The following is a 24,375-nucleotide window of genomic DNA, read 5'->3' as shown; positions in this document are numbered from 1 at the left end:
TGTGAATCAATAGCGTGGCAAGGGTAAAGATTGACAGCAAGATTTAATGAGAATTTTAAATTGGCTGATGTGATTATCCTATAAATGTGTCTTCATTCATCAAGTCCCAGAATTCTGATGGTAATTACATCACTAACATGACTTCCCTGCCATGTGGGTTCTCTTAGCTCAGAAAAAACAAGGTCTCAGTGTCTATAAATGTGTGACTGACTCTTCATTCATCAAGTCCCAGGATTCTGATGGTAATTACATCACTAACATGACTTCCCTGCCATGCGGGGAAAAAAACAAGGTCTCAGTGTTTTCTCTGTCCTGAATCTCTGAGTACAAAGCCTATGAGCAAAGAGAGCTGAACTAGGCTGTTAGAGGCATCTGGGCAAGCTCCAAATACTGTGGTGGGCTTCTTGTTACAGAGCACCTTTCTCGGGATTCTGTTCAGCCTGCACAATGTTGCAGGATGGCTTTTTACTCCAGTGTTCCAGCAACAAGTGTACTGGGTCCACATATGGTTAGACACACGTGTGTGTGTGTGTGTGTGTGTGTGTGCGTACACACACATACATGCATTCATGCACACAGACACGTGCATACGTGCACATGCACATACACACACGTGCACACACCTTCACTTCTCTCACCTGCCCTAACATTCATACACGCAGTCACCGCATGTGGTACTCACGGCCCTCCCCAGCACTGCAGCCTGTACCTGTGATGGAACTGGTGTATGTTCAGAGTGGATACAGTGTCCCCTGATGCTCACAGGCTCCTAAGGGCATGGCATGGGAATGCAGACCTCTGAAGGCAAACAGAGCTCTGCCTGCAGGCTGCCAGAGGAGTGTGTGCTGTTGCTGGCTGACAGTACAGTTTCTTTGAAACAGGAACTCCAAGATCAAAGGTGGGATGACCCACTTCAGACATTTTACTTTGGTTAAGGTTTGACTTCAACAATCGGCCTCTGTTTTCTGGCCATCTAAGCAAGCCCTCTGTTCCTCAGACACTGTATTCCTGTCTCCCTGGGAGGGCCATGCACAACCTCACTGCTGAAAGTGTGTGAACCTGGGCCAACTCTGAGGACAACTTCTTCCTAGTAGGTCATCTGCACCCAGAGCCAGACTTCATATATGAGCTAACAATAGTGATAACCCCAAATCTTCACAACCTGAAACATTCCCATCAAGTCCCAGGTTCCCAAGCCCCACTCCAAAGCAAACGCCCCTGTCTGGGAAGGCCACAGTCTCCAATCAATCACATCTTCCACCACCAAGGATGAAGGACCACCTCACTCTCTACCACCCAGGCCTGCCCGCAATGTGCAGGCACTGTAAAACACAGCAGGAAGGCTGCAGAGTCAATGAGACTATGAAGTCATTGTGTAACACGGTGCATACTATATAATACAGCACAAAGCTAGGTTGGCCAAGCCCAGGGATGCACAGCAATGAAGGAAACCAGATGGCCAAGGGAAAGGATCAAAGAAAACTTCCTGGAAACCGAAAAGAAAGGGCATCATGAATAGGGAAGTGTAAAACAATATAATGGCAATCAGTAAATTCAACAACAGAAAAATACAGGCTATACAAAAAAATCCCTGAGCATTGTGCATGTGCCTTCTCTAAGAAGGGTAAGCAAAGAAAATAAGTTAGAGTGAAACCAAAATACCTCTAAAAACAGACGGTTTAGGAAAGGGACTATCAACTTTGTACTGGAAGAGAGGGCTGGGGACATGGCTCAGTGGCCAAAGTTTTGCTCAACAAGCAAGCGCAAGGCTCAGTTTGGTCTCCAATGTATTAAAAATAATAAAGTAAGACCAAGTAAAGTGGAAGTATAGTCTAAGTAAATCACTATTTAAGTTTTAATAGTAAAATGTTAATCTAACTTAGACATACTACACCAAGAGTTGTTCAAAAGTTCACATACACACCATGGAAAAATGGACATCAACTTCTGAAATCAATTTTGAAGACCCGTTGCATCCCTCTGAAGTCAACTCCCTTCCAACTTTCAAAACAAAACAAAAAAAAAAATCAATATTCCCATGCTATGTGGTCCCCACCAAAGAGAGGTGTGGAGAACACAAAGTGCAGAGGTGGACAGTGGCGGACAGCAACAGTGGACAAAAGTCCAGAGCTCCCCAGATAAGAGTTCTACCTTGATGGGTCTCCGCAGGGCGGCAAGGAACTCACCAGCCGCTTTGAAAGCCCAGTGACAAATATTCAGAAATCACTGGTAGGTCTAGAGGGCAGCATCAGGGCAGGAAATCCCACACCCTACTTTGGAGAGGGTGGCTCTGAGACTCCTTAGGTAATGCATAGGGGCGGAGGCCAGCTCTCAGGGAGCTGTGAGGCCAAGTGTGCAAGGTAGACCTGGGCATTTGTTGAGCATGCCTGGCAGCAGACCGTCAGCCTCTAGGCTTCAGTTTAACATATCTATATTATGTGCCTGCACGAGGGACTATCAAGGAAGCCTGGCAACTAGCCGTGCAGCAGCAAGGACAATCCCTGGAAAAGCATTCCCACAAAGCAACAGCTGAAATTCATGAGGAAAGCTAATGAAAGCGACAGCATCACATCCACAATCCGGGCAAGTTCCCCAAGTCTGAAGAACAGTGTGGGCTGTCACACCCTCTGCAGGGAGAACCATAGAGGGACCGGAAAGCCAGGGAGGCAGAAGGGTCTACAGAGAAGAGCAGGTGACCCCTGGACAGTCCTCTTTCCATCTTCATCACAGCCCATCAGGATGGCTAGTTAACATACTGCCATGCCGTAAGACTGGGGGCTGAAGGGCACACACAGAGGGAGATGAGGCCAGACACAACAGTGCCAATGGAAGGATCTTAGATTGGAGAAGCCAAGCCTAGATGGCTATCCACCCCCTGCCCACCCAGTGAGAGTGGGCTTGAGTGATGGAGGAAGGCCCAGGAGAGCATGGTGTAGTCTAGAGTGCCCAAGAGCACTAGCGTGGGCCTTCAAAGCCAGTCTGCATTAATCTGAGTCACTGTGGAGCAGGAAGAAGGCCCTGTACCTTTTTGGGGAAGGAGCAGGCCACCCAGGTTTGGAACCAGAAGTGATAAGCAGCAACCTGGGAGGTGAGACTGACTGCTAGCCAAGGGTCAGGGCTGAGTGTTCATAGTTACCTGGAGCCTTGGTGTAGCTGGCAACGGACCCATTGACCAGGCCAGCATACAGGCCTTGTGGGGAGCAGGCCAGGCTCATGACGGTGGACTTGTCTGGGGTGTAGAAGTGCTGAAGCCTCACTTTCTTGCAGCCCTGACTGCTTTTGTAGATGGAGATGCTGCAAGACAGAGAACACACGTTAACAGGCCCATGGGGGAAGTGGTGCCCCCCCCATCCCCACCCTCACCCCCCATCCCCGTGACAAGACCTGGCACCAGTCAGCATCCGCAAATGGTGCGTGTCCTACCCCCTCTTAACACACACTTGGCTACATTAGAACACCTGCAGCCATCCTGATTTCATTCTCACAGCTTAAAGAGAAATTCTGGGTCATAGTTCATTTTCTTCCTATATATTTTAGAATGTTTAATCTGTCACTAAACAGTGTCAATATTCCACATGGTTATAACATAAAATATTGCTTCACTCCAAAACTGGCCAAGTGGTGTATTTTTAAGAAAAATTAACAAAAACAAATCATTCTAGGGGCAAACAGTGGGGAACTTTCTCCTTTATGTCTTACTGTAGTAAACGCCATGGGTGTGGCTGACTGATCACTTTAGGGGGCCGACCCCCTCCCCCTTGCATCTTATGTTAGGCTCATGCTGCGCCATGTGGGAGGTGACGTGGTACATCTTCCACTGAGGGAAATCTCTGTAACATCGACAATCTCTACCTCCCTTCTTCCGTCCCCAGGCAGATGGTGGGCACATGGGACGCTCTCGAGGCTGTGGCATCTGGATCCGTGACATCACTGGACTCCTGGGGCTTTGACTCCTCGGCCGGAATGTATACCATGCACAGGATGCGAGACTCCACGTTGAAGCACTCGATGACTTTGGGGTTAGAACTTTGAAAGGAGACAATGGCGACCTGACCCATCTGATTGCTACAGCTTCCAATCTGAGGCAGATTGTGAGAGGGAGAAAGGGTGTGAACTTGGGCACACATCTGGAACTGCTAAGTTTTCTCATCAGGCTTGCAGAACCTGACCTATGAAGGCAGTGATTTTCATGTGTGGATCGAACACAGAGAAAGCAAACAAAGTAAAAGGATGCCTAACACAGCCCATCTCATTTGACTGTTAAAACTTTCATTAGCATGGACACAGCTTTATTTTCCAAGTGACAAGAAGTGCACACATCAAACACCAATCAGACCCTCGTCCCTTACACAGCTGCAAGGGCCTGTTCAGGAGCTCATTTTATAAAGAGCAAATTAGCTGCAGTGTGAAGTAAGCTGGCCGGAAGGTGCCACAAAGCAGCTCAGCCTCAGTGAAGACAACAACCCTTCAAGGGGTGAAAAAACCGAAAACACGCAGCCCAAAGCAGGGGGCACGCCATGTGCCGCCATGCAGATCCTGGATTTCTGCAATGAACCTTGTGCATGTCTACAGTCCTCCCCACAGTCAACAGTCTAGAGGGAGCCTGACCCCTGCTGACATACAGCAGCCCAGTTCCTGGTACTTGATATTCAGAACTCTCAGATCTTTATTCTTCCCTCCAACCTGGGGCAGGCCGCCAGGCTTCCCCACCTCTCCAGCATGCGTGCCATGCTACAAGTAAGCAACCCCCTCTGACACTGTTGGAAGAAGGCCAACTCACCAATTCCCTGGTCGTGAGTGAGTGTGTGTGTGTGTGTGTGTGTGTGTGTGTGTGTGTATGCAAATCATCCACCAACATCTACAAATCTGCTCAGTAGGAAACTACAACCCAGAAGGAGCTTAGCTTCTCTGTTGGTTCCTAGCTGGGATGGAGCATGCTGCTCCATCCTGATCACACTAGGAGCAGGGCTCCAACAGACTTCTCAGCTTGGAGCAATGGACACTGAAAAGGACAAGGGCACAGGAAGGAGGTCATGGACCCAGGCCCAAGGAAGTTCCTCTGGTGTAAGAACCAGAAAGGGCTGCTGTCAGGGAGTACTGCTGAGAGCCTCGGCGTTGCACACAACAAACTCATCTTAACCAAGACAACAGTGTAAAAAGCCAGCAACGCTTTGGACAAGGAGGAAAGTCAATGTGAAACACCAAAGTAGAGGACATGCCAAGGCTATCCCCACTGCACTTAAGTTCGTTGTCTTGCACCTTTCCTCGGCTGTAAAAAGTCTTATAGATGAAAAAGAATAAAAGCCAACATTTTAGTTCCCAAACCTACACCTGAGGGGGGGGGTTCTTTCTGGAAAGCTAACCAGGCAGTCTCTGGCAAACTCCCGACAGTTCTTTGTCAACCGCCTAAAGACAAGCAAGGAGCCTTACCCAGAGGAAGCCACGTGCTGCGGATGGAGAGGCTGCTTGGCTTTCATTGCTTAGGTAAGGCTCAGGGTTATAAGCTGCACATTCAATCTACAATGGAATACAACACCATGGATTCAAAATGTTTTCCATCCTTGGCTGGCTGAAACATGGCCCTGAGTCCATGCACACAAACAGCTAACTGTGTAAATTTCACATTTATTTTGCAGACATGGATTCACAAGGAGGTTTGGTCTTTTGCGTTTCTGTCTTTAGATCCCCTTAACCATGTCAAAAGCCAGCTGAGCATGCCAAATCATCCAGAAGGACAAAGCCAGGAGCAGGATACCCGATGCTGTGCCCAGGGGCCTTCCTGACACGTGTGCCATGTGGTTTTGCAGGGCAGGAGTTCTGAGGCTTCTAAACGAGTGCCTCACTTGAGATGAGACAGGAGCGAGGCAGTCCCCATGAAGTGGGTCAGGTGCCAGGAATAAGAGAGAGATAACAGTGCCATTTCTTAAACAAAGGCACAGTACCTTGCCAATGGCATTGGGCCTTGGTGCCTAAGATGAGGACACTGTCCACAAGGCACTTCTGCTACTTTAGCAGAGAAGGAGCACATATCAAGCAGATAAAGGCTTTGGGATCCTGGCCCTCTGCAGAAAGGGACTGTTGATCAGGCCAGAGCATCACAGAAGATGCAGGTGCTGCAGCACAGTGGGCGTGGCCTACAGCAACCAGCCACACAAGCAGTGACTGAACCTCACTGGTGGGCTCCGGGCAATGGCATCTCCCATACCGGTAATATGTTTCCTCTCAAGTGGTAGTGCAGGTCCTACACCAGTGTTACCCAGGTAAACCCTCTGCAAAAGCTGGTACCACTCGGGGCCCTCACCTTGAACTCTGGCTGCCTGGCCACCATCACAGGCATGTGTCCCACCAGGAGAGGGTGCGTCTCCTTCTTGGCTAGGTTACCATCGTCATCCACACAGAACCATCCCATGTGGTTCTCCTCCTCTGTGGGCACATTCAGAGAGAGCAAAGCTGAGCTTCTGGAGTGGATATGAGCACCTCCTCTGATCCCAACAATTGTACCCAACACTCTTGCTCGTGAGCAAAAATGATTTTATCATGGGAAGCAACACTGCCTTTCCTTAGCTGGAGGAGGGGGTGGGGAGAGACGTGAATTCTCACTGCCGCAGCTTAATTTGCAGCATGTCATAGGGGCCTCACACTACCGATCCATCCTGAACTGAATATGCCAGCATCATGGGCTGGGTCCACCTGACAGAGTTAGGGTCAGGGTCCTTCAAGCAGCCAAGCTGGTCAGACTCCTAGAGAAGATGGCCACCTTAGCTTTGAATAAAAACAGAAGGGAACTCACCACCATGTTATTTCACAAGGAGTTAGCCCCTTGTTTGTGGAGACACAACCCGGTGAGTCACCCAGGTGAGGACAGAGAGCTATGTCCCTGTCCTCAGCCAGATCAGGGAGGCTCCCTTTCACAATAAAAGTCTTTCTCTTTTCCCTAACCAGCAACAGCCTACTTCTGTTTCGGGGGAGAGGGAGGGGACAGTTCAGTGCCTACACTTAAAAGAGGATTTCACAGATGGGTGCACACACCTACCCACATACAGGTAATCAACCACAGACATCCACATCTATACACACATCAGCACTCACTCGCATGTCACATGTATGTATACAGAGGGACACCCTAGTGCAAGCTGAGTAAGAAATCTGTGTGTAAATTCTATACAAACTATATAGAGCTGCATCTGCCTCACTCCCTACCTCTCATCTTTCAGTCTACATACCCACCTACCTACCACCAATCTCCCATCTGTCTACATATATACCTACTGCCTATCAATCTATTTCCCTATCATGTCTCATCTACCTGTCTACCTACCTATCATTTATCTACCCTATTACCTATTATCCATTGATCTGCCAACCTGTTTATCATTTATCATCTGTGTTATCGATCTACCTACCCACTTACATAGGTGAAAAGGTCAGAAGAGCTAGAACTCAGTTATAAAGCCCCATCTAGCCACAGGAAAACCATGGGACTGATTTCTAGAGCTGGTGGTCCTGAGTGACAAGGGATGGATACGCTGCACTCACAGTCACAGCACAGAGGCTGAGATAATGTGTGTAGGTCCTGCTCCTTGAAAGCTGACCCACACCAGGGTTTCAGGGTTTCAGGCTGTGGACCAGGGCTATAGCCTTATCACGTTAGAAGCAGGTGGCATGCTGTTGACTGATTTAGTTCTTCCAATCAAAGTTATGCTTTCATGCCACAGGAGGTTTCTCTCTCCACCAGGTTTAACCTCCCAGGTGTAAGCACCATCATACCACCTTCTCTGATGACTCTGAAACGTCTATTTCTTAATGGAGCATGCCCAGTTAGCTTAAATCCTGCGTCTTACCAAGGGCCAGCTTGGCCATCTGCAGGCTGCTGACCCAGGACTCCTTGATAGCAGGTGTAAACGTATTGAACACAGCAGTGAAGAAAGTGGGCCGCCCTGACCTGCCAGAGGAGAGAAACATCCCCTTTGCAGACTGCACTCCAGCACGCACAGTCTGCCATTAACTGCAATCACAAAGCAAGAAAACACATAAGACAAGGAACTGCTATGGTTTGCTTTTGTTTTCGCTTTGAAGTTACTGACTTGTCCTGCTTTCCCGGGAGCTGTAACTGAATTCTGCAGCGGTCAGCAGCTCTGATCTCTTCTTCTTTTTTCAGGACCAGTCGTTGTAAGCCTGACGTCCAGTCATGGGCTACTGACTGGTTTAAGTTCTAGAGAGGAGATGCATAAATGTTTGTTAGGCTTTAGTGCATTTTGCTTTGTTTTGTGATAAGGTCTCACTTTAGCTGAGGATGACCTGGAACTCACTGTGTGGCCCAGGCTGGTACTAAACTCATGGCAATCCTCCTGCCTCATCCTGCTGAGGGTGTATGTGGGGGATTACAAGCATGAGCCAGTACACTTTGCTTACACACACTTTTAGAAGAGGAAAAAAAGCAAAGCTCCAACATGCACACCCCAGGGAGACTCATATTCATGTCCAATTACAAAAGTGAATCCTTTGAGGCTCATCACACACAGTTATAACTGAAGCTGAAGTACTACAGCAGGAAGGAAAGTTATACTGCCCCTAACAACAGAAAAGTCACACTGGGCCTAGTCCTTAAGGACACCCAAGGGCTCGATTCTGGAGAACTTGGGGACAAAGCCATGCTCACAGATCTGGAAGCCACAGTAGCATCCCATCCCAGAGGTCCCGTTACCTGATAGCTCCCTCGGAGGTTTCCTATCAGCTGTGAGATCTGACCAACAACATTCAGGTCATGCAGTAGGTTCTGCAGATCCTGGTACAGCTGCCCTGGACCCATATAAACTTTGTCTGAAATGTGAAAGAAAGACAAGAGTCATTCACTCACTTCCTGCCTGGGGAGGCACCAAAATACATTTTAGGTTTGCTTTTTTTTTTTTTTTTTTTTTTTTTTTTTTAAATTTCATTTTAAGTTGGGGAGGATCTAGAATTTAAAAAAATAAGATAGCTTCAAGCATTTGGGAGTTATCCCTTGGCTAGCTGCTATTCTGAAATAGTTTTATGTATACAGAATGAAGCCTTCCACCTGCCTTCTGAGAGGATGTGTCTGGCCTCACAGAACTGTATATTGTGATGCTTGAGATGACACTGAACTCATGGCCCTATCCTATCCAAACACCATCAGTTTCTGATCTCTGATTTCATACTGGTCCAGCCCAGGTCCAGAACTCTTTGAGTGTCCTAGCCCTCATCTGCCCACAGACCTCCAAGTCAGTCTTTGATAAATTCAACTCTTTTGAAGGACACTGCTGAATTATCTTATAGAAACTCTCACAATTTGTTTGAAGTGAAAGAGATGGATGGTGGGATTAATGGATGGACAAGGAAATTTCAGGTATTTCAGGTTTTCCTCAAACTCCTATGTAGCTGAGGGTGGCCTTGAACTCTTGGTCCTCCAGCCTCTCAGGATTGCTAAGATCAGAACATGTACCACCATGCTGCATTGTGCAGTTCTGGGGATCAAACTCAGGGCTTCGAGTGTACTAGGAAAGCTACTCTGTCAATAGAGCTGCACCCCAAATCCCCTAATTTTAAATGTAATCATTATTAGTAAGAAATACCCACACATGAAATTTAATCAGACAAATTTTTAATACTTGAGGTATTCAACACCAGAGTTCCCTAAGGATTTTTCCCAATGTTAAAATCTTTAGAAAGGACTGGAAATGGCTCACGTAGTGAGATATTCACTTTGTCCACACCTGTTGCACTGACCCCCCGCCCATTGGGGATGGGACAGGTGCAGATGTGACCTGGGGGAACTAGGTCTGGAGTAGGTTGACCCCAGGGCTCTTGATTCCTGGAAGGAGACAGACGGCATCCGGAGACATCCTTGGGACTGGAACGTGCTGGCATTCATCTGTCTCTATTGTAAATTATTTCTTCCTGAATAAACATCTATTCATCCTATCTGTTTTTCCAGATCCTTATTATTCCATGATAGCTCTCTCCATAAGCTTGGGTCAGGAAGTGATGAACACATTTCTGTCTGTGTGTCCACAGTCAGTTCCTACCAGCCAACCCCAATAATCAGGCCAGCTCCATCACTTATGAGAGGCTTGGGAGGGGGGATGGGAGTGATTTGCAAATACTTATCTCTAGACTCCACAGGTACATGACTGCTGAGAACAGACCCTCAGCCTCCTTGGAAACCATCCAGGGTCATGCAGAAGCTAAAGGGATCTGCACTCAGAACTACACTCAAAACCCATGCTGCAAACCTGCATGGTGTTCATCCTGTCCTTTTCCCACTTTCCATATAACAGAATCACATAAGTCATCATTATGGGACCAGTAAGGGAAAGAGGGCCAGAATCAGGGCCAGATTCACTGGGGCTGAACAGAGCATGGGGGCTTTGACGTCTGGAACTCAGCAGAATGGCCACAGCCCTGCCTCAAGGGTCCCAGGCTGAGCAGTGACCAGCTGGGCTCCAGGCTCCTCTGCTAACCTCCCCAGCTTCTTATGAGTCTGATCACTGAAGTCTGTGAGTTCAATCTTCACCCTGTCCTAAGAATCACACCTCTTGTTCCATCCTTCATTCTGTCCAATATGTCACTGTATCGAAGCTGAGATACCCCTGTATTCTCCCATGATAAAGGCTGCATAAATATGCATATCTCAAATACAAGCAGTCTCATTAAAGACAGAGCACTCTAGCTGTGTCAGAGACACCACCATATGAGTGGTTACTCGGAATATAGACCTGCTTTTTTATCACCTTCATGCATTATTGAGTTAGGTGCCTTTCCAGAATCTTGAAGTTTCACCACATGAGTAGTAAACTGTGGCAATCATTATTTTGAAAGCATTTCCTGCATTCTGAGAAGACTGGGACTTCCTGGACCTCACAGCTTAGTTAATGATACACCTTAAGTTTACTTAAGACTCAAGACTGATGTATACTGTGTACTCAGCCTGTTTGTTTAACCAGGTTTAAGAGAACAATGTAACAATCAACTTTACTTGCCTTGTATTTCCCATGCAATCAACTTCTACAACCCAAGCTAATACTTAGCTTTAATCTTAAGATATGCGTTCTTCCATGTCCCTGACCCAGAGGGCAATGTGTGTGCGTGTGTGTACATATGCTATGGTAATAAATGCTGAAAACAGCAAATAAGTGGAAAGCAAACCTATGCAATAAATTCCACCACAAATGCTGGAAGCAGCACACAGGTAATTATCTGATAGCATTTGTTTGCTTGTTATCTAGGTCAGTAGGGTTCATATGTACAAGGCAAAGTTTCATCCCTTGTAAAACACTGTTAAAGATGAATGGAAAGTGCCCCTCATTCCTTTCCCATGACGCTTTCCAAGCTGTTCAATAAAAATAAAACAGAGCAAAGGCTCTCTGTGAGGGACACAGGGACAGGGACAGACAAGACAAGACAGCAATCAGGCAGGCACAGACTCAGACTCATACAATAGACAAATTATAGACACAGTTCTTTAGTTACAGAGAGACAGAAGACACAGGGGGGAAAAAAAAAACCAGAAAAGTCAAACTTGATTAAACTACTCCAGGGGCAAGGGCCTCGATTTCCTTCCTTTTTTGAAATACTGATGAATGAATTCTAGTGATGTGGAATCTATCACTAATACATTCAATTGATGCAGTAAATGTGCAAGGCGCATCTATGCACACATACACCTACGATGCACACAATGACTATATTTTTCTTTACATTATGCTTACAAATCAGAACTTTTTTATCTGGCAACTCATCCATTGCGCTCACTGTATAAACTTTATCAAATAAATCGTGAGCCCAGGCTGTTAGCAACACTGCAAATGTTAATTATCTTTCTAGATCAGTATCTACTTTCCATTAGCTGTCTGGTCATTAATAAATGTTGACTTTTATTTTTGGTAAGCAGCTCTAAGAACTTCAGGACACATTTTAGATGCCTGCAATACTTTTCAGTTAGGTCACAGACCAGAAAGAACTAGTTCCAGGGCTCACAAAATAGCTCCCATCATCCATGAAACCCCCTCTCAGACCCACAGGGTCACAGCACCTCCTTGGCTCTGTTCTCTACCACTGTACCTTTGTCTTACCATAACTCATATCTAGTTTTAGCCCAAAAATTAGTCTGGTTTTATTTATACTAGTGTTCAGTTGATGAGCCCTTTTAGGAGAAATGCCTTGGTTTGGAGGACAAGTGTCCACGGTGGTCACAGAGCAGAAGTCTGCACCAAGAAGCAGGTCTGTACCAGGCTGCTGAGGGACTGCTCCAGCATCCTTACTTCTCATCTCTGAGAACAGGGTGAACAACAAGGGACACCAACTTCCTGGTGAGTGTTTCAAATTCGAGCATGTCGAGAATATGAGCATTTGTGCTTGGTTTTGGAAAGAAAACAACTCTCCCTCCCACTCACCTTGTGAGTGAGCCACATGTTTAAGCAAAGAATACGTTTCTACTTAAACCTTCAAAACCAAAGCCATATCTTTCAAGGAAAGCAAGTGGTGGGTGATCAGGCAGAGTCTTGAGCAAGAGAGACCCCATGAGGAGGGGAGAAGGTGACAGGAAACAGGAGGGATCTGAGGTAAGGCTGTTCATGTCACCTCACAGACACCTGGAGACTTTTCCCCGAGAGGGAAGAAGCATGGGGACACGTCCAACAGCCAAAGTGTGTGCTGACCACTCAGGGAAGAGACAATGGGTCTGCACTGTGGCCACATCTTTACACAGCAGGCACTTTACCTACTGAGTCAACCCCTCAGCTCGAAAAAACATTGTTTTTTTTTTTTTTGTTTTTTTTTTTTTTTTTTTTGTCTTTAAAAAAAGAAGAAGAAGAAAAAAAGATTGTGTGTGCACACACCTGTCATACGTACCACCCCTGGTGTGAATGGGGGGAGGGACAGGAAAGGAGGCTACTTTCTTGCTAGTGAATGAAAGACCTTTATAATGAGACTGCACGGGGTGTGTCCACCTCTGCCTGGCATAGAAAGATGTACCAAATATCACCTGAGCATGAGCAGCAGACACTGGGGGTGCAGAAAAACAAGAGGCCACAGATCCCAATGCCAGGCAGCAAGCCAGAGTACCTCTGCTCAAGATGAACACTGAACACTGACAGCCAGCAGAGCACAGTGCTCTCAAATGCTACTTCCCTGCAGGAAAGAACTTCCTGCTTTCTAGTCCAAACTCCCTAAGTATAAACACACAGTCAGAAGATTGGTTAGAGCTGGTTTCCAGCTACCTGGCGACAAATGCTGGGTACTGCAGAGTTGGTGGGCTGGTCCTCTGTTGTGGCTGGCACACAATCGTTCCACATCTTTCCCCGACTTTCTCATGGACACTCCCCTCCCCTCCTCACTGTTTCTATGGAAATCCCTAGAACTAGTTAGAAAACTCAGGGTGTAAGCTGAATGGAATCTTATGTGGCAAACAAGGAAGGGACTGTGTGGCTAAGTCAACAGCGAGGACGTCGACAATAACCTGGGTGGGGGTGTGGACCCAGACACGACCCTCACCGAGTCTAGAAGCTGAAATATCTCTGATGCTGGCTGAGGGATGTTGGGGGCAGAGGGTTTCCCAGGCCCGGACAAGCTGTTCCACCAGGGGTGGGCTGTGAAGTGGAGGATGCAGGGAGCAGGTGTGAAGGGAAGCAGTCAGCAGTGAGTCACCACAGGCTCCCATGTGCTGTCCCCCTGGAGCTGCCACCAATCTCATCTCCAGGCAAGCATCCTCCCCTCGTTTCCCTAGAATCCCATCTGATTTTCCCAGGCCTCCAGAGAATCAGCAGGGATTGTGAGGAATTGCTGTTCTCTGGCACAGCAACCAGCTCCAGTCTGTGTTCCTGTCCTCACCTCCCTGGGTCAGGCTTCTGATACCTAACTGCTCCCCGAGAGCAAACACCAGGGTTCACAGTTGACTTCTGTGTGCCACTGGTGGGAGGGGGTCCAGTCCCTCTTCTGTGTGTGAATAACTAGCTTTTCCAGGACCATTTGGCAAAGAGTTTTCACACAAGACCCCAAAAGCACAGATAACAAAATAAACACTGAAGACTAGGCACTACATCAAACTGAGGAGTTTCCACACAGCAAAAAAAGAGCAATCAACTTATATAGCTTAGAAGACATAAAGATGATTGGAAGCTAATCACATGACAGGGGATTACATCTAAACCATCTGTAATAAAAATCCAATTAATACAATTAAAAGTGAGCAAATAATCTGAACAAGCATTCTTTTTTTAAGTTTTATCATGGTTTCTTTTTCTTTTTTTCTTCAATTTTTTTTATTAATTTTTTACATTCCAATCCCAGTTCCCCTCCCTTCTCTCCTCCCACTCCCCTCAAGCCCCCACCTCCCATCTGCTCCACAGAGAGGGTAAAGCCTCCCCTAGGAAGTCTACTAAGTCTGTCCCATTGTCTCTTTGAGGCAGGGCCAAGGCGCCTCTCCATCCCCCACACCCCTGTGTCAAGGCTGGGCGATGTATCTCTCCATATAGGATGGGCTCCACTAAGTCAGTCTGTGCATTAGAGCTAGGTCTGGGACCCACTTCCAGTGGCCTCACATACTCTTTCCGTCACACCACTGTCACCCATATTAAGGGAGTCTAGTTCGGTCTTATGCAGGTTCCCCATTTGTCAGCTCTGAGTCAGTGGTCTCTCACTAGCTCAGCTCAGCTGATTCTGTGGGTTTCCCCATCATGCTCTTGACTCCTTTGTTCATATGTTCGCTCCTCCCTCACTTTGATTGTGCTCCAGGAGCTTGGCTCATTGGTTAGTTGTGGATTTCTGCTTCCATCTAAGCAGGCATAATCTGTCTCCCAAACCACCAGCCAAAGCCTGAAAAGTCAGTGAAACCTTTTAGACTGCCCCAGAAAAGGACACACTTTGTAAAGTAATTTCAGGGACTCTCAACACTTAACCCAAAGCATGGGTCCCTGGAGGAGTGGCTCACTGGTTCCCAAGCCTCTCTCTACTCTCTACGTGAAAAGTTTATCATGGAAACTCAGTGAGATTAACTTGCATGCCCTGCCCCCAACAGGAGCCTGTTTTCTAGGTGCTTGGAGCCATGAAGGGGCAGCTCCTTGCTGCTTCTGCTGGCACAGCCTCACCCTTTCCCAGCACCGGTTGCTAGGCAGTGACACCCACACTCTGCCTCCAACACAAAACAACAGACCCAGCTTCCCTAACTGAATGTTTCAGTCATTCAAACAGCCCCAAAGTCACATGATTTCAATCAGAACAAAAACATCTACCTAGCTTCTCAAAAATGCCCCATGATAATCAGCCCAAGGAAAGGGGAAAGAACCCACAGAGGCCAGACTCTGAAGGAAGCCCAAGCAAGACTCCATGTGACTGAGCTGACTGCCAACCAGTTCAGCCTGGTGCTGGTGTGATTGACGGGCAGCCTGGAGGAGAGCTTGTTTGATCCTAAGGACAGTTTGACCCCACTATGATGTGAATCCACACAAACCCAGTCCAGCCCTTTCCAGTGTTGAATGTTAACATAGGCTGTAGCAACAGCAAGAGCAAACCCTCTCTCTCTGCATTTTTTTTTTTTTTTTTTTTGTTCATTTGTTTTGTTTTGAGACAGGGTTTCTCTGTATAGCCCTGGCTGTCCTAGAACTTGCTCTGTAGACCAGGCTAGCCTAAACTCAGAGATCCACCTGCCTCCTCAATGCTGGGATGAAAGGCACATGCCACCACTGCCTGGCAGCAAGCCCCTCAGATGCAGGAAAACACCCCATCACCTAGGCCTGCACGCACACAAGATAACTTGAAGGAGCCTGAGAAGGATTCTCTCTTCTACTGTGTAAGCAACAGAGATTAAACTCGGGTCAGTCAGGTTTGGTGGCACATGCCTGCTGAGCCATCTTACCAGCAATACATCTTAAACACCTGACCACCAGAAGGAAGAAAGGTAAAACGGTACCGGCTTGTGGTGACGACTGGCTAACCAACTTGGCTGCGCAATGCATTTCACTTAACACACACATATATCAAAGCATCTCATTAAACATGTTAGACATATTTGGCCTGCAACTAAACCTCAGCAAGTGGGCAAGCGGAGTCTGGGAGGCACACCACTCATGGCCCTTCAAGATCCAGTCATCACTGCTATGCATACCACTCAGATGGAGACTCACTGGGTCTCAAGCATCAAGCAGATAGACAACTCGGGCCTTTTCCAGTTCTATGTTCCTAAGAGTGGAACAGCATCTCAGGGGTTGTCTCCCATGGACCCCAGGGCCGGATGGACCTCCACAGCTGCCCCAGACCTTCAGGAGTACCCATGACAGTACAGCTGCAAGCAGGGGTCACCAGCTGAGTGTACACACACAAGGGTCATACAGGGTATGCACCTCCATCTACAGAACCCCATGTCTTCCCAGCAGTTAGTTTTAAAGGCACTGCTTCTGAGAACACCATCTCCCTTTTATCTGTCAAAGCTTATATTCCTACTTCTATTATGAAATGTGTCACACAGTGCAGCATCTGTGTGTCGGGATGGCCTGGTCAGTGCCAGGTTCCCTTACAGGACTCAGCACCCAGTTCATCACAGGCTTCTAATAAATAAATGTAAAGGGCAGTACCAACTTCATTAAACTGTAGCACCCACTGGAAACTGCAATGTTCGCTATTTTGTCCTACAGAAGCTTTCCATACAGCACGCTGTAAAGTTGGGGAGATGAGGAATGGCAAGTCAAGGGAGAAATGAACAGATGAAGTCAAACGCCCACTAAGTTACCACCTCAAAGGGCATGGCATTCTACATCAGCATCAGCAACAGGGCGATGAGACACGCTGTGCCAAGACGTGGGTTCATCAGCGGCGAGTAGCAGAGCAACTCTCTAGAAGATAGAACAACTGTCTCACTGTTGGAGAGCATGTAACAAGATGCCCCCCAAAACTGCTTTTGCTGAAGTTATCTAGTGCTTTCTTAACGACACAGAACCAACACTTGCCAGCAAAGGGCAATCTGCATGTCTCCAAGGACTTTCCAAATCCCTCTTAATGAGACAGGACAGCAATGCTCCTGAGCTCAGGGTGCGGACAGCTCCCCTCTCCTGTACAGTAGCTCCCCTTAGCTGCTCCACAGCAGTCAGCATCCTACACCACACCTAATACTCAGGCAGTGGGCAAGCTCAGATTTGCACTGGCTGGCTTCTCTTTCCTTCAGTTTCCTGTGGTTAGGTCCGTCTATAGCCTTCACGGTGAAGTGGGAGAGAGATGGTGGGTGCTGGGGGATGATTCAGAGCGTTCAGGGATGACTCAGCTTTGCACAGTAGTTGGTATGGGAAGGTGGTAACTGCAACACACAGGGCTTCAATAAGGCAAATCCTTTTCCTTCCTCAGGACCCTGTCAGGTCATCCTGCTTTATACTTACCGGTGATGTCCCTTACTAATTCTAACCCTGTTCTACATTTGCTTAGTACAAGTCATCAACAGAAAGATGATAAGAAAATGTAAGTCTGGGTGTCCACCCTGAATTTACCTCGCAATCAGAGTCACTGATAGCTGTCTGAACACTGAGGAGCAAGCTAAGCTACAAACACACCCTGTAATCAACACTTCCGAATAATTGGAAGGGAATTCAAAGGGCACTCAGAGAGATATTCAATTTCCCCTAGAATGAAATTTCAGTGAACTGTGACAATTTGGAAAGCCATTTTCTCACCCTGCATTCCCTCCCTCCATTCTTCCCTTCTCTCCTCACACTGTTCATCTGCCTGTAATCCATCTGGTGCTCCAGGACACTCTGGTATTTCAATTCTACTTGAGAGTCTAGATAAAGTCACACGCTGCTTTAAGTGGGGTGTCCAACTTACAGTCATCATCCAGGCCTCTAATAGCTGATACTATGTTCCAAGAACCAGCCTCCTCGGCACATGACCAAACTGCCAATAAACATTCCAGGAATTAGGAAAATAGAAAGGACTGGACTAGACACTCACTAATCCATTTTCCCGTATTTCCATACAGGAATGCTCATGTCCAACCAGAAGCACAGAGTTTTGATGTCCGCTTTCATACTTCTGGGCATATCAGGAACAGATTAACCTGAAAGGTTAATGCTTGTGAACAGTTCCCAATCACCGAATTAAATCTTGCTAGTCTTTATTCAGGTTGAAAATGGAGGAGGAGAAGAAGGCAATGATTCCTGCTCTCAGGTCAGAACCTCCAGCTGAACCCTGACTGTGCAGTGCTGAGCCACCCTCGCCAAGTCACTGTGAAGGCCACCGCAGAAGCTCCCCACGGGGAACTGAAGGGAAAAGGAACCAGCTGCACAGAGCAGAGCCTGCCCATAGTCTCCTGACATCACTACTCACCCATTTACTGACACTTTGTAGCCAGTGCAGTGCACAGTCAGACAGACCAGCAGACTGGGCTGTCTCAACAGATGTATCCCTCCAGCTCCAGGAAGGACATTAGGGCCTGGCTCAGAGCTCATGTTGCCCACAGCTCCCAGGAAGGTGGACAGGACTGTCACTTACGTGGCTTCACATTGGCCATCACCGCCAGGCTTTCAGGAGAGTGTACGGCATGGTGCCTACTGTGCTCCCCGGTGCCAGAACAAACACCGTACTCGATCACATCCACGTGTCCTAAAGGGACACTCCACTTGAGCAGGTACCTCTGGCTCATCACAGCATGACTTTCATGAGAGGTCCTAGAACAATCAGAAGGCTGTTACTTTACAGATGACCATGGGGCCAAGTTCCGATGCCTCCCATCCCTCACCCATCCCTGAGCAGCAGTCTAACTGCCAATGCACTCAGCATCCCCCTGCAAACAGCAGTCACTGGCTCCAGCCAAGGCCTTCAGCAGGATGGGCAAGGAAACTCCTCTCTACAATCTCACTCAGAACCCGAGAACTCACAGACACCATGTCTGAGGAATATGCAGAAAATGCCCCATGTTCAGAAATGTTCTCTGACAGGTTCTGGGTTGACTCTAGCTTCCCCCTTTATTCTTATACAGCTACATTATAGTTACATTGATAAAATTAAGTCATACACCACACTCTATGACTGAAGTATTAATTGTGTGTGTGTGTGTGTGTGTGTGTGTGTGTGTGTGTGTGTGTGTGTATGAAACAAAGACCTATGTATTCTCTCTCTCTCTCTAACCACAATATGGAACACAAACACAGAGAAATACAAACACCTATGGCCAAAGCAGCAGTAGAACCCACAGCTCGTGCAATTATGCACACCCACAGTGTTGCCCAGGGTACGCCAGACAGTGTCTGAGTGGCCAGTCTGACCCTCATGGTCAATGCCCTTCACTTGCTGACAAGGAGTCAGCGGGGTGACTATGGCTATCAACTGTCACCCACATATCCTCTCTGCCCAAACTGTGGTAATAGGAGGAGGGTGATGGTGGGCGATAAAGTGTCATGTTACGGTAATGTGTAGCTGCATAGTTCCCAGCCTGCTCTCCAGGAAGGACAACCCAGATGTCATGCCATGCACCTTTCACAGTGCAGGTACTTCTGCTAGGCCACCGTGCATCACCAAAGGCTTATCAAATGCTCCTGCCAGGCCAGCAGAAGTTTCTCACAGCTACTGGAGCTGGCCCCACATCAACCCGTGAGGATCCCACCCACCCAGATTCCCTCAGCTTTCCACAGTAGCTATGTGCTGGGGAACTGTTCTGAAGCCAAACAGAGTGATAGAACCAATGGGGACTAAGTGGGAGGGGGGGTAGACCCAAATGTATGCACACTGGGAAATACCTATCAACGGTATATTTAGAGAACCAGATAAATGACAACCAAGAGCCAAGGTGACAAGGGTGGAGAGAGGACACAATTCGGGTTAGCTCCAGCACCAGCCTATGTGAGTTCACTTGTATGCACCTGATTCCCTCTAGCAGACCCACTGTCCCTCAACAACTCAGTCCCAGAGTTAGTCTGTATGCAGCGCTCTGGGTTTCACTCTCAGCATCCTAACACTACTAATGATGATGATGCTACAAAAAATAAATCAATAAGTAAACATAAAAAACGCAAGGAGTTTCCTTTAATTAAGGCACTGAATTTGGCCACAGCTCAGTGCAGTTCTGTTGAGAGTGAATGCTGCCCCTCCCTTATTTTCTGATGTACAGAGCATGTCATTGTAAGGCCGCCGACAACATGTGATGTGGGCTTGTTCTTACCGTGAGCTGGCGGTGGCACACATAAGCACATCGTTCAACATGAAGAGTCGACGCTCCTTGGTCTTGATGATTTCTCCCCTGTCATTGTAAACCGTCTCGATCACATCGTCGGATCGAATGAGGTACCGATTTCCGCTGCTGAGGAGCTGAGCGTTCAAAAGACACCAACAGTCAGTACATCCAGGTTCGTGCAAAGTAGAAAGGAAGGGGCAGTCCCCAATTACACAACCTTATAGTATCCATGTTTTGGGGCAGAGTCTCTGTAAGAAGGGCCCCATACCTCCTGCTCACTCCACACGGCAGATGCTTGGGGCTCAGTGTGTGACTTTAAACTACGTTATCTTATGGATGTCAGCACTGGGGGAGAAAAGTCGCTTAGCAACTGACTTTAAAGCAAATGTAAGTCTGTATCTAGACTTGATCGACTGTTGTTGTTTCGCCACTATCAGTGATTGGACACGGGACTTCATGCAACCCATCAAGTGTCCCACCACTGGGCTATTTCCTCCAGAGGCTGTATCTGGTCTTTGTATTGTCTGCCACTCTCTGTGTCACTGAACCAAAGAGACATCAGTCCCCGGAAGGATGCGTTACTATACCCATCAGTTCCATGGGATGTCACTTCATGCTCACAACAGGAAATGGCACTCTTGGTCCAGAAGATCACTACCACCTCTGAGCCTGGCCTACGACTACCCTGACTGCCTAGCTCTCAGAAACAGGCTAGAAGCCAGTATCATAACTTTCAAGGTCTGTGCACAGGATCAAGGTCGGGTTGCAGTCAGTGTGACATCCTTCCTAGTGAACTCTCACACCAAGCACCACGGAGATGCACAACTGTGAATGACACAAATCACATCAAGAGCACAGCCGACTGCAATTCCCTATTTGAAAACTTTTAGTCATTGAGAGGATCAGAGAAATGCTTGTCAAACTGTAAAGCCATGAAATCATTGGCGGTAAGCCATTGGATAGTCTCATCGAGCAGGACATCTCCCCCACTGTGAAGAAAATGAATGTGGTGTTAACAACAGTGAATACACCACACGGGTTAGCATGGCTCCTACATGTAGATGGACTCCTCCCCACAGATGAGGCCTCGAATGAACGTGAAAGCCTATGAAGGTCTGCTGCAAGAAATCCTTCGGTAAGGAGGGAGTCAAACAGCCTGGCCAACGAGGGCTCTTCGTTCTCAAGCATATTTTTGGGGTACACACAACTCAGCACAGGTGGGTACAGACAAACAGTTAACTAAAATGAGACATGGGATTCTGAAACTAAAACTAAGGTTGTCCTTAACTTTTTGGGGGGTCCTTGCATCCAAATGAGGAGCTACCAAATCTATGCACCCCTTTCCTGAGAAAACAAGTGGGCAGAGATCAAGGCTTTACATGCAATCCCAGGCATTCCCGGCCCCAACCACAACAGTTAGCTGAGCAGAGAGAGCTACCCTAGTGATTAATAAATTGTCACCCTGGCTTGTTAGCATGAAGCAAAAATACTTCAGCAAAGGGCAGAGGAAGGCCTCTCTCGACCTTGTTCAGGTATCTTTCATTTATAGCTTTTGCTATCTGTTTGACTTCACAGCGCTGGTCAGCGTCTCTTTTTCTCTCGTTTAGCTTCTCTGCCAGGGTCTCCAGCTCCGTCAGCGCCATCTGAAGGGGCAGCCTGTCGGGGTGTCCTTTGGCCGTGTTCTTCAGCATGTCCTGTTAGCAGGAGGCAGGGTGTGGATGGTCAGCAGTCAGCACACCGCTCCGTCAGGCAGTGGAGTGGCGTGGGCTGCCAGTCATCTCTGGAAGAGAGTCAGGGCTTGGAGAGGGGTAAGATCATCTCAACACAACACTTGGCCGAACATCCAGTCAGCTCTTTGTGTAAAAATGAAACTGCTGATGAAAAAAATATATAGTGTGGGCCAGTATCATAGGAGCCGGCCACAATCTCAGAAAGCCAGCAGTGGCCGGGCTGGGACAGGACAGGACAGCCAGGCTGTGTTTTTTTTTTTTTTTTTTTTTTTTTTTTTTTTTTTTTTTTATTGGAGTCAGACAAGTACACCTACTCACGGAAGTCCCCAGTGTTAATGTGTGGCTGTGGCATCTACTATACCCACAAGGCCAATTCACCTGGCAGGGTCTGTGTGCCCTGTCTCCACGCCCCACAAAGGCTCTGAACTTGAAGAAGGTGGCTCACTGCACAGCACCATGCATGTACACCTCACACTCCACCGTGCTCCTCAGACCCCACATTTTTTTTGCAGGTTGCAGCCACGACTGTGTCCACCTCACCCACAGGGAGTTTTCCCAACGGCATGTATTTAATGCTGAGACCCCATTTCCCTACTTGGCAACTGTCCTGGTATTTAAGGCTTTTCGTTATCATGCTGTTACGGAGAGCTTGGAGCCACCCCGTCACATCTGTTCTAGGGTACTGCGACCCACACCACTCAAAGACTGTGGGCCGAATCTACAGATGTGTGTGCTCCGCCCAACCTGTTTATAGGCCACTCCCTAAACCTTCTTTTTCCTCCTTTTGGGTCTCCTGACTCCGGGAGACCCAACAGCACTGAAGCGGGTCAATAACCTTACAGTGACCTCTGGAGAGTCTCACACTTCTCACTCTAAAGCAAAAGCTAGAAACTGGGCCAGCTGCGGTGACGCATGCCATCTTAGCAGGCCAGAGGCCTAGGTAGGGGAGATGCAGCGTTCAAGGCTGAGAGGAATGGTGAGTTCAAGGCCAGCCTGAGTGCGCTCGTACCCACTACACAGCTGTAACTGATTCAATCCCTAAGCCTCTTGAGGGAAATTAAGCCTTCTCCTTAGTAAAGACACCAGTGTCGAGAAAGGGAAACAGTCTTGATGCTGATGTACGGAGAAAATCAAAGTAGCCAGGTATGGCATTTCCTCAACTCAGCTAAGTGAAGAGACCCAAACTTTCCTCACTCTCCTGGAGGCTGAGAGCTGCTGGCACTGGACAAGATAGGCCTGAAGTTGGCAAAGGCCGATCAAGAGGTGTAAGCACAGAACATCCCTGAGACGTGATAGGAAGGTAACGCAGCCGGCGCTGACTGGGAAGACACAGCAAGGGCAACACAAGATCCAGCTCAGGTGACTGCTGAACGGGCAGGCTAACCAATGAACTTCCAGCGAAGGCCAAGCCTCTTTCCAATAGAAGACACCACCTCAGATTCACCCCACTAGAGAGGAGCGGCCACTGCCTGGCTCAGAGCCACAAAGGACACAAGGACTGTTGGAGAGCAGAGCGGACATGGCAGGGAGCTGAGGTTGAAGATGACCTCACTCAGCCAAGAGAAGGCCCTGGACCATCTCATCTCACCAAGTCTACTCTGCTTGTGCTCTGAAAATCAACAAGTCCTACGACAGCCCAATGCACAGTGTCTCTTACTCTGTGCTCTAAGTTACCACTGAGAACAGCCATATAGAGAAGGGGACTTCATCTGAAAATAGTCACAGTGCTTGACAAAGCGAGGTGCAGCTGCGAACGTAGAGGAAATCACATGAGGGGCAAAAACTAGGGAGGAGCCTGAAGGATGGCTTCAATCACCGAAATCTTACAAAGGGCCAGAGAAGCTGGCTTCCTGAGGTGGAAGCTCTCCTAGGTGCTGTGAACACTACAAAATGGGGACAAGGACTTACACAAGGCACATGCAGTCAGGAATGGCAGCACTCAACCAGGCTGACTCCAAAGGAGGTGGCTAAATCTCTGTGCAACAGATCACACTCCATAAAGAGATGCAGGGACTGCCTGGCTTTCACATATGGCTGATGCTCCCCTGCTGCTACAAACAGAGCTAGGGGAAGTTCCCTGAAGGAGCTAACAGGCATCACAAACACCCCTACCCAGAGCTGAGCATGGCTCTATATCATGTAGCACCCATCTTTTTACAAGGTACCACAAAAATCACATTGATGTCGTTTTCCTGTATAAGAACTGCATGCTAACTGTTTGCTCCGCTGGAGCCAAAAAGTAGCTTTTTCTGAGCGAAACTTTCTTGAAGCATTTCGTGCAGTGCCTAGGAGGCCCTTTTGTCAGTCATTCGTAGTTGTTGCTTAATGCTCTACATACACTATCCTGGTTCATTAATTCTACCACTTTTACCAGCTCTGCTGTTAGGAAGACATGGACACCATCTGTATCTCTGACAACCAATTTCTCTCTAAATGTCTTGCCTTTTTAAAAGGGAAAGATCTCAACACAAACAGCCCAAA

General features: G+C 47.7%; 1 protein-coding gene across 4 annotated transcripts in view; it reads right to left on the bottom strand.

Annotated features, from left to right (window-relative positions):
- Arhgef10 (Rho guanine nucleotide exchange factor 10) overlaps positions 1–24,375 on the bottom strand; it is a 110,721-nt gene that overhangs the window by 20,913 nt on the left and 65,433 nt on the right. For all 4 annotated transcript variants that reach the window (XM_051182074.1, XM_051182072.1, XM_051182071.1 and 1 more), the window contains 10 exons: positions 21,688–21,858; positions 20,153–20,298; positions 18,487–18,662; positions 8,705–8,820; positions 8,085–8,212; positions 7,842–7,942; positions 6,302–6,423; positions 5,431–5,517; positions 3,853–4,079; positions 3,137–3,294 (listed from right to left, as the gene is read on the bottom strand). In XM_051182074.1, coding sequence (XP_051038031.1) covers positions 3,137–3,294; positions 3,853–4,079; positions 5,431–5,517; positions 6,302–6,423; positions 7,842–7,942; positions 8,085–8,212; positions 8,705–8,820; positions 18,487–18,662; positions 20,153–20,298; positions 21,688–21,858 — 1,432 coding nt within the window. The remainder of the gene's footprint in view (positions 1–3,136; positions 3,295–3,852; positions 4,080–5,430; positions 5,518–6,301; positions 6,424–7,841; positions 7,943–8,084; positions 8,213–8,704; positions 8,821–18,486; positions 18,663–20,152; positions 20,299–21,687; positions 21,859–24,375) is intronic.

Source organism: Phodopus roborovskii, unplaced genomic scaffold, assembly GCF_943737965.1.
Source record: "Phodopus roborovskii unplaced genomic scaffold, PHOROB, whole genome shotgun sequence".
NCBI classification, from domain to species: domain Eukaryota; kingdom Metazoa; phylum Chordata; class Mammalia; order Rodentia; family Cricetidae; genus Phodopus; species Phodopus roborovskii.
The sequence above is the reverse complement of the archived record's forward strand: the minus strand, read 5'-3'. Positions and strand labels throughout refer to the sequence as shown.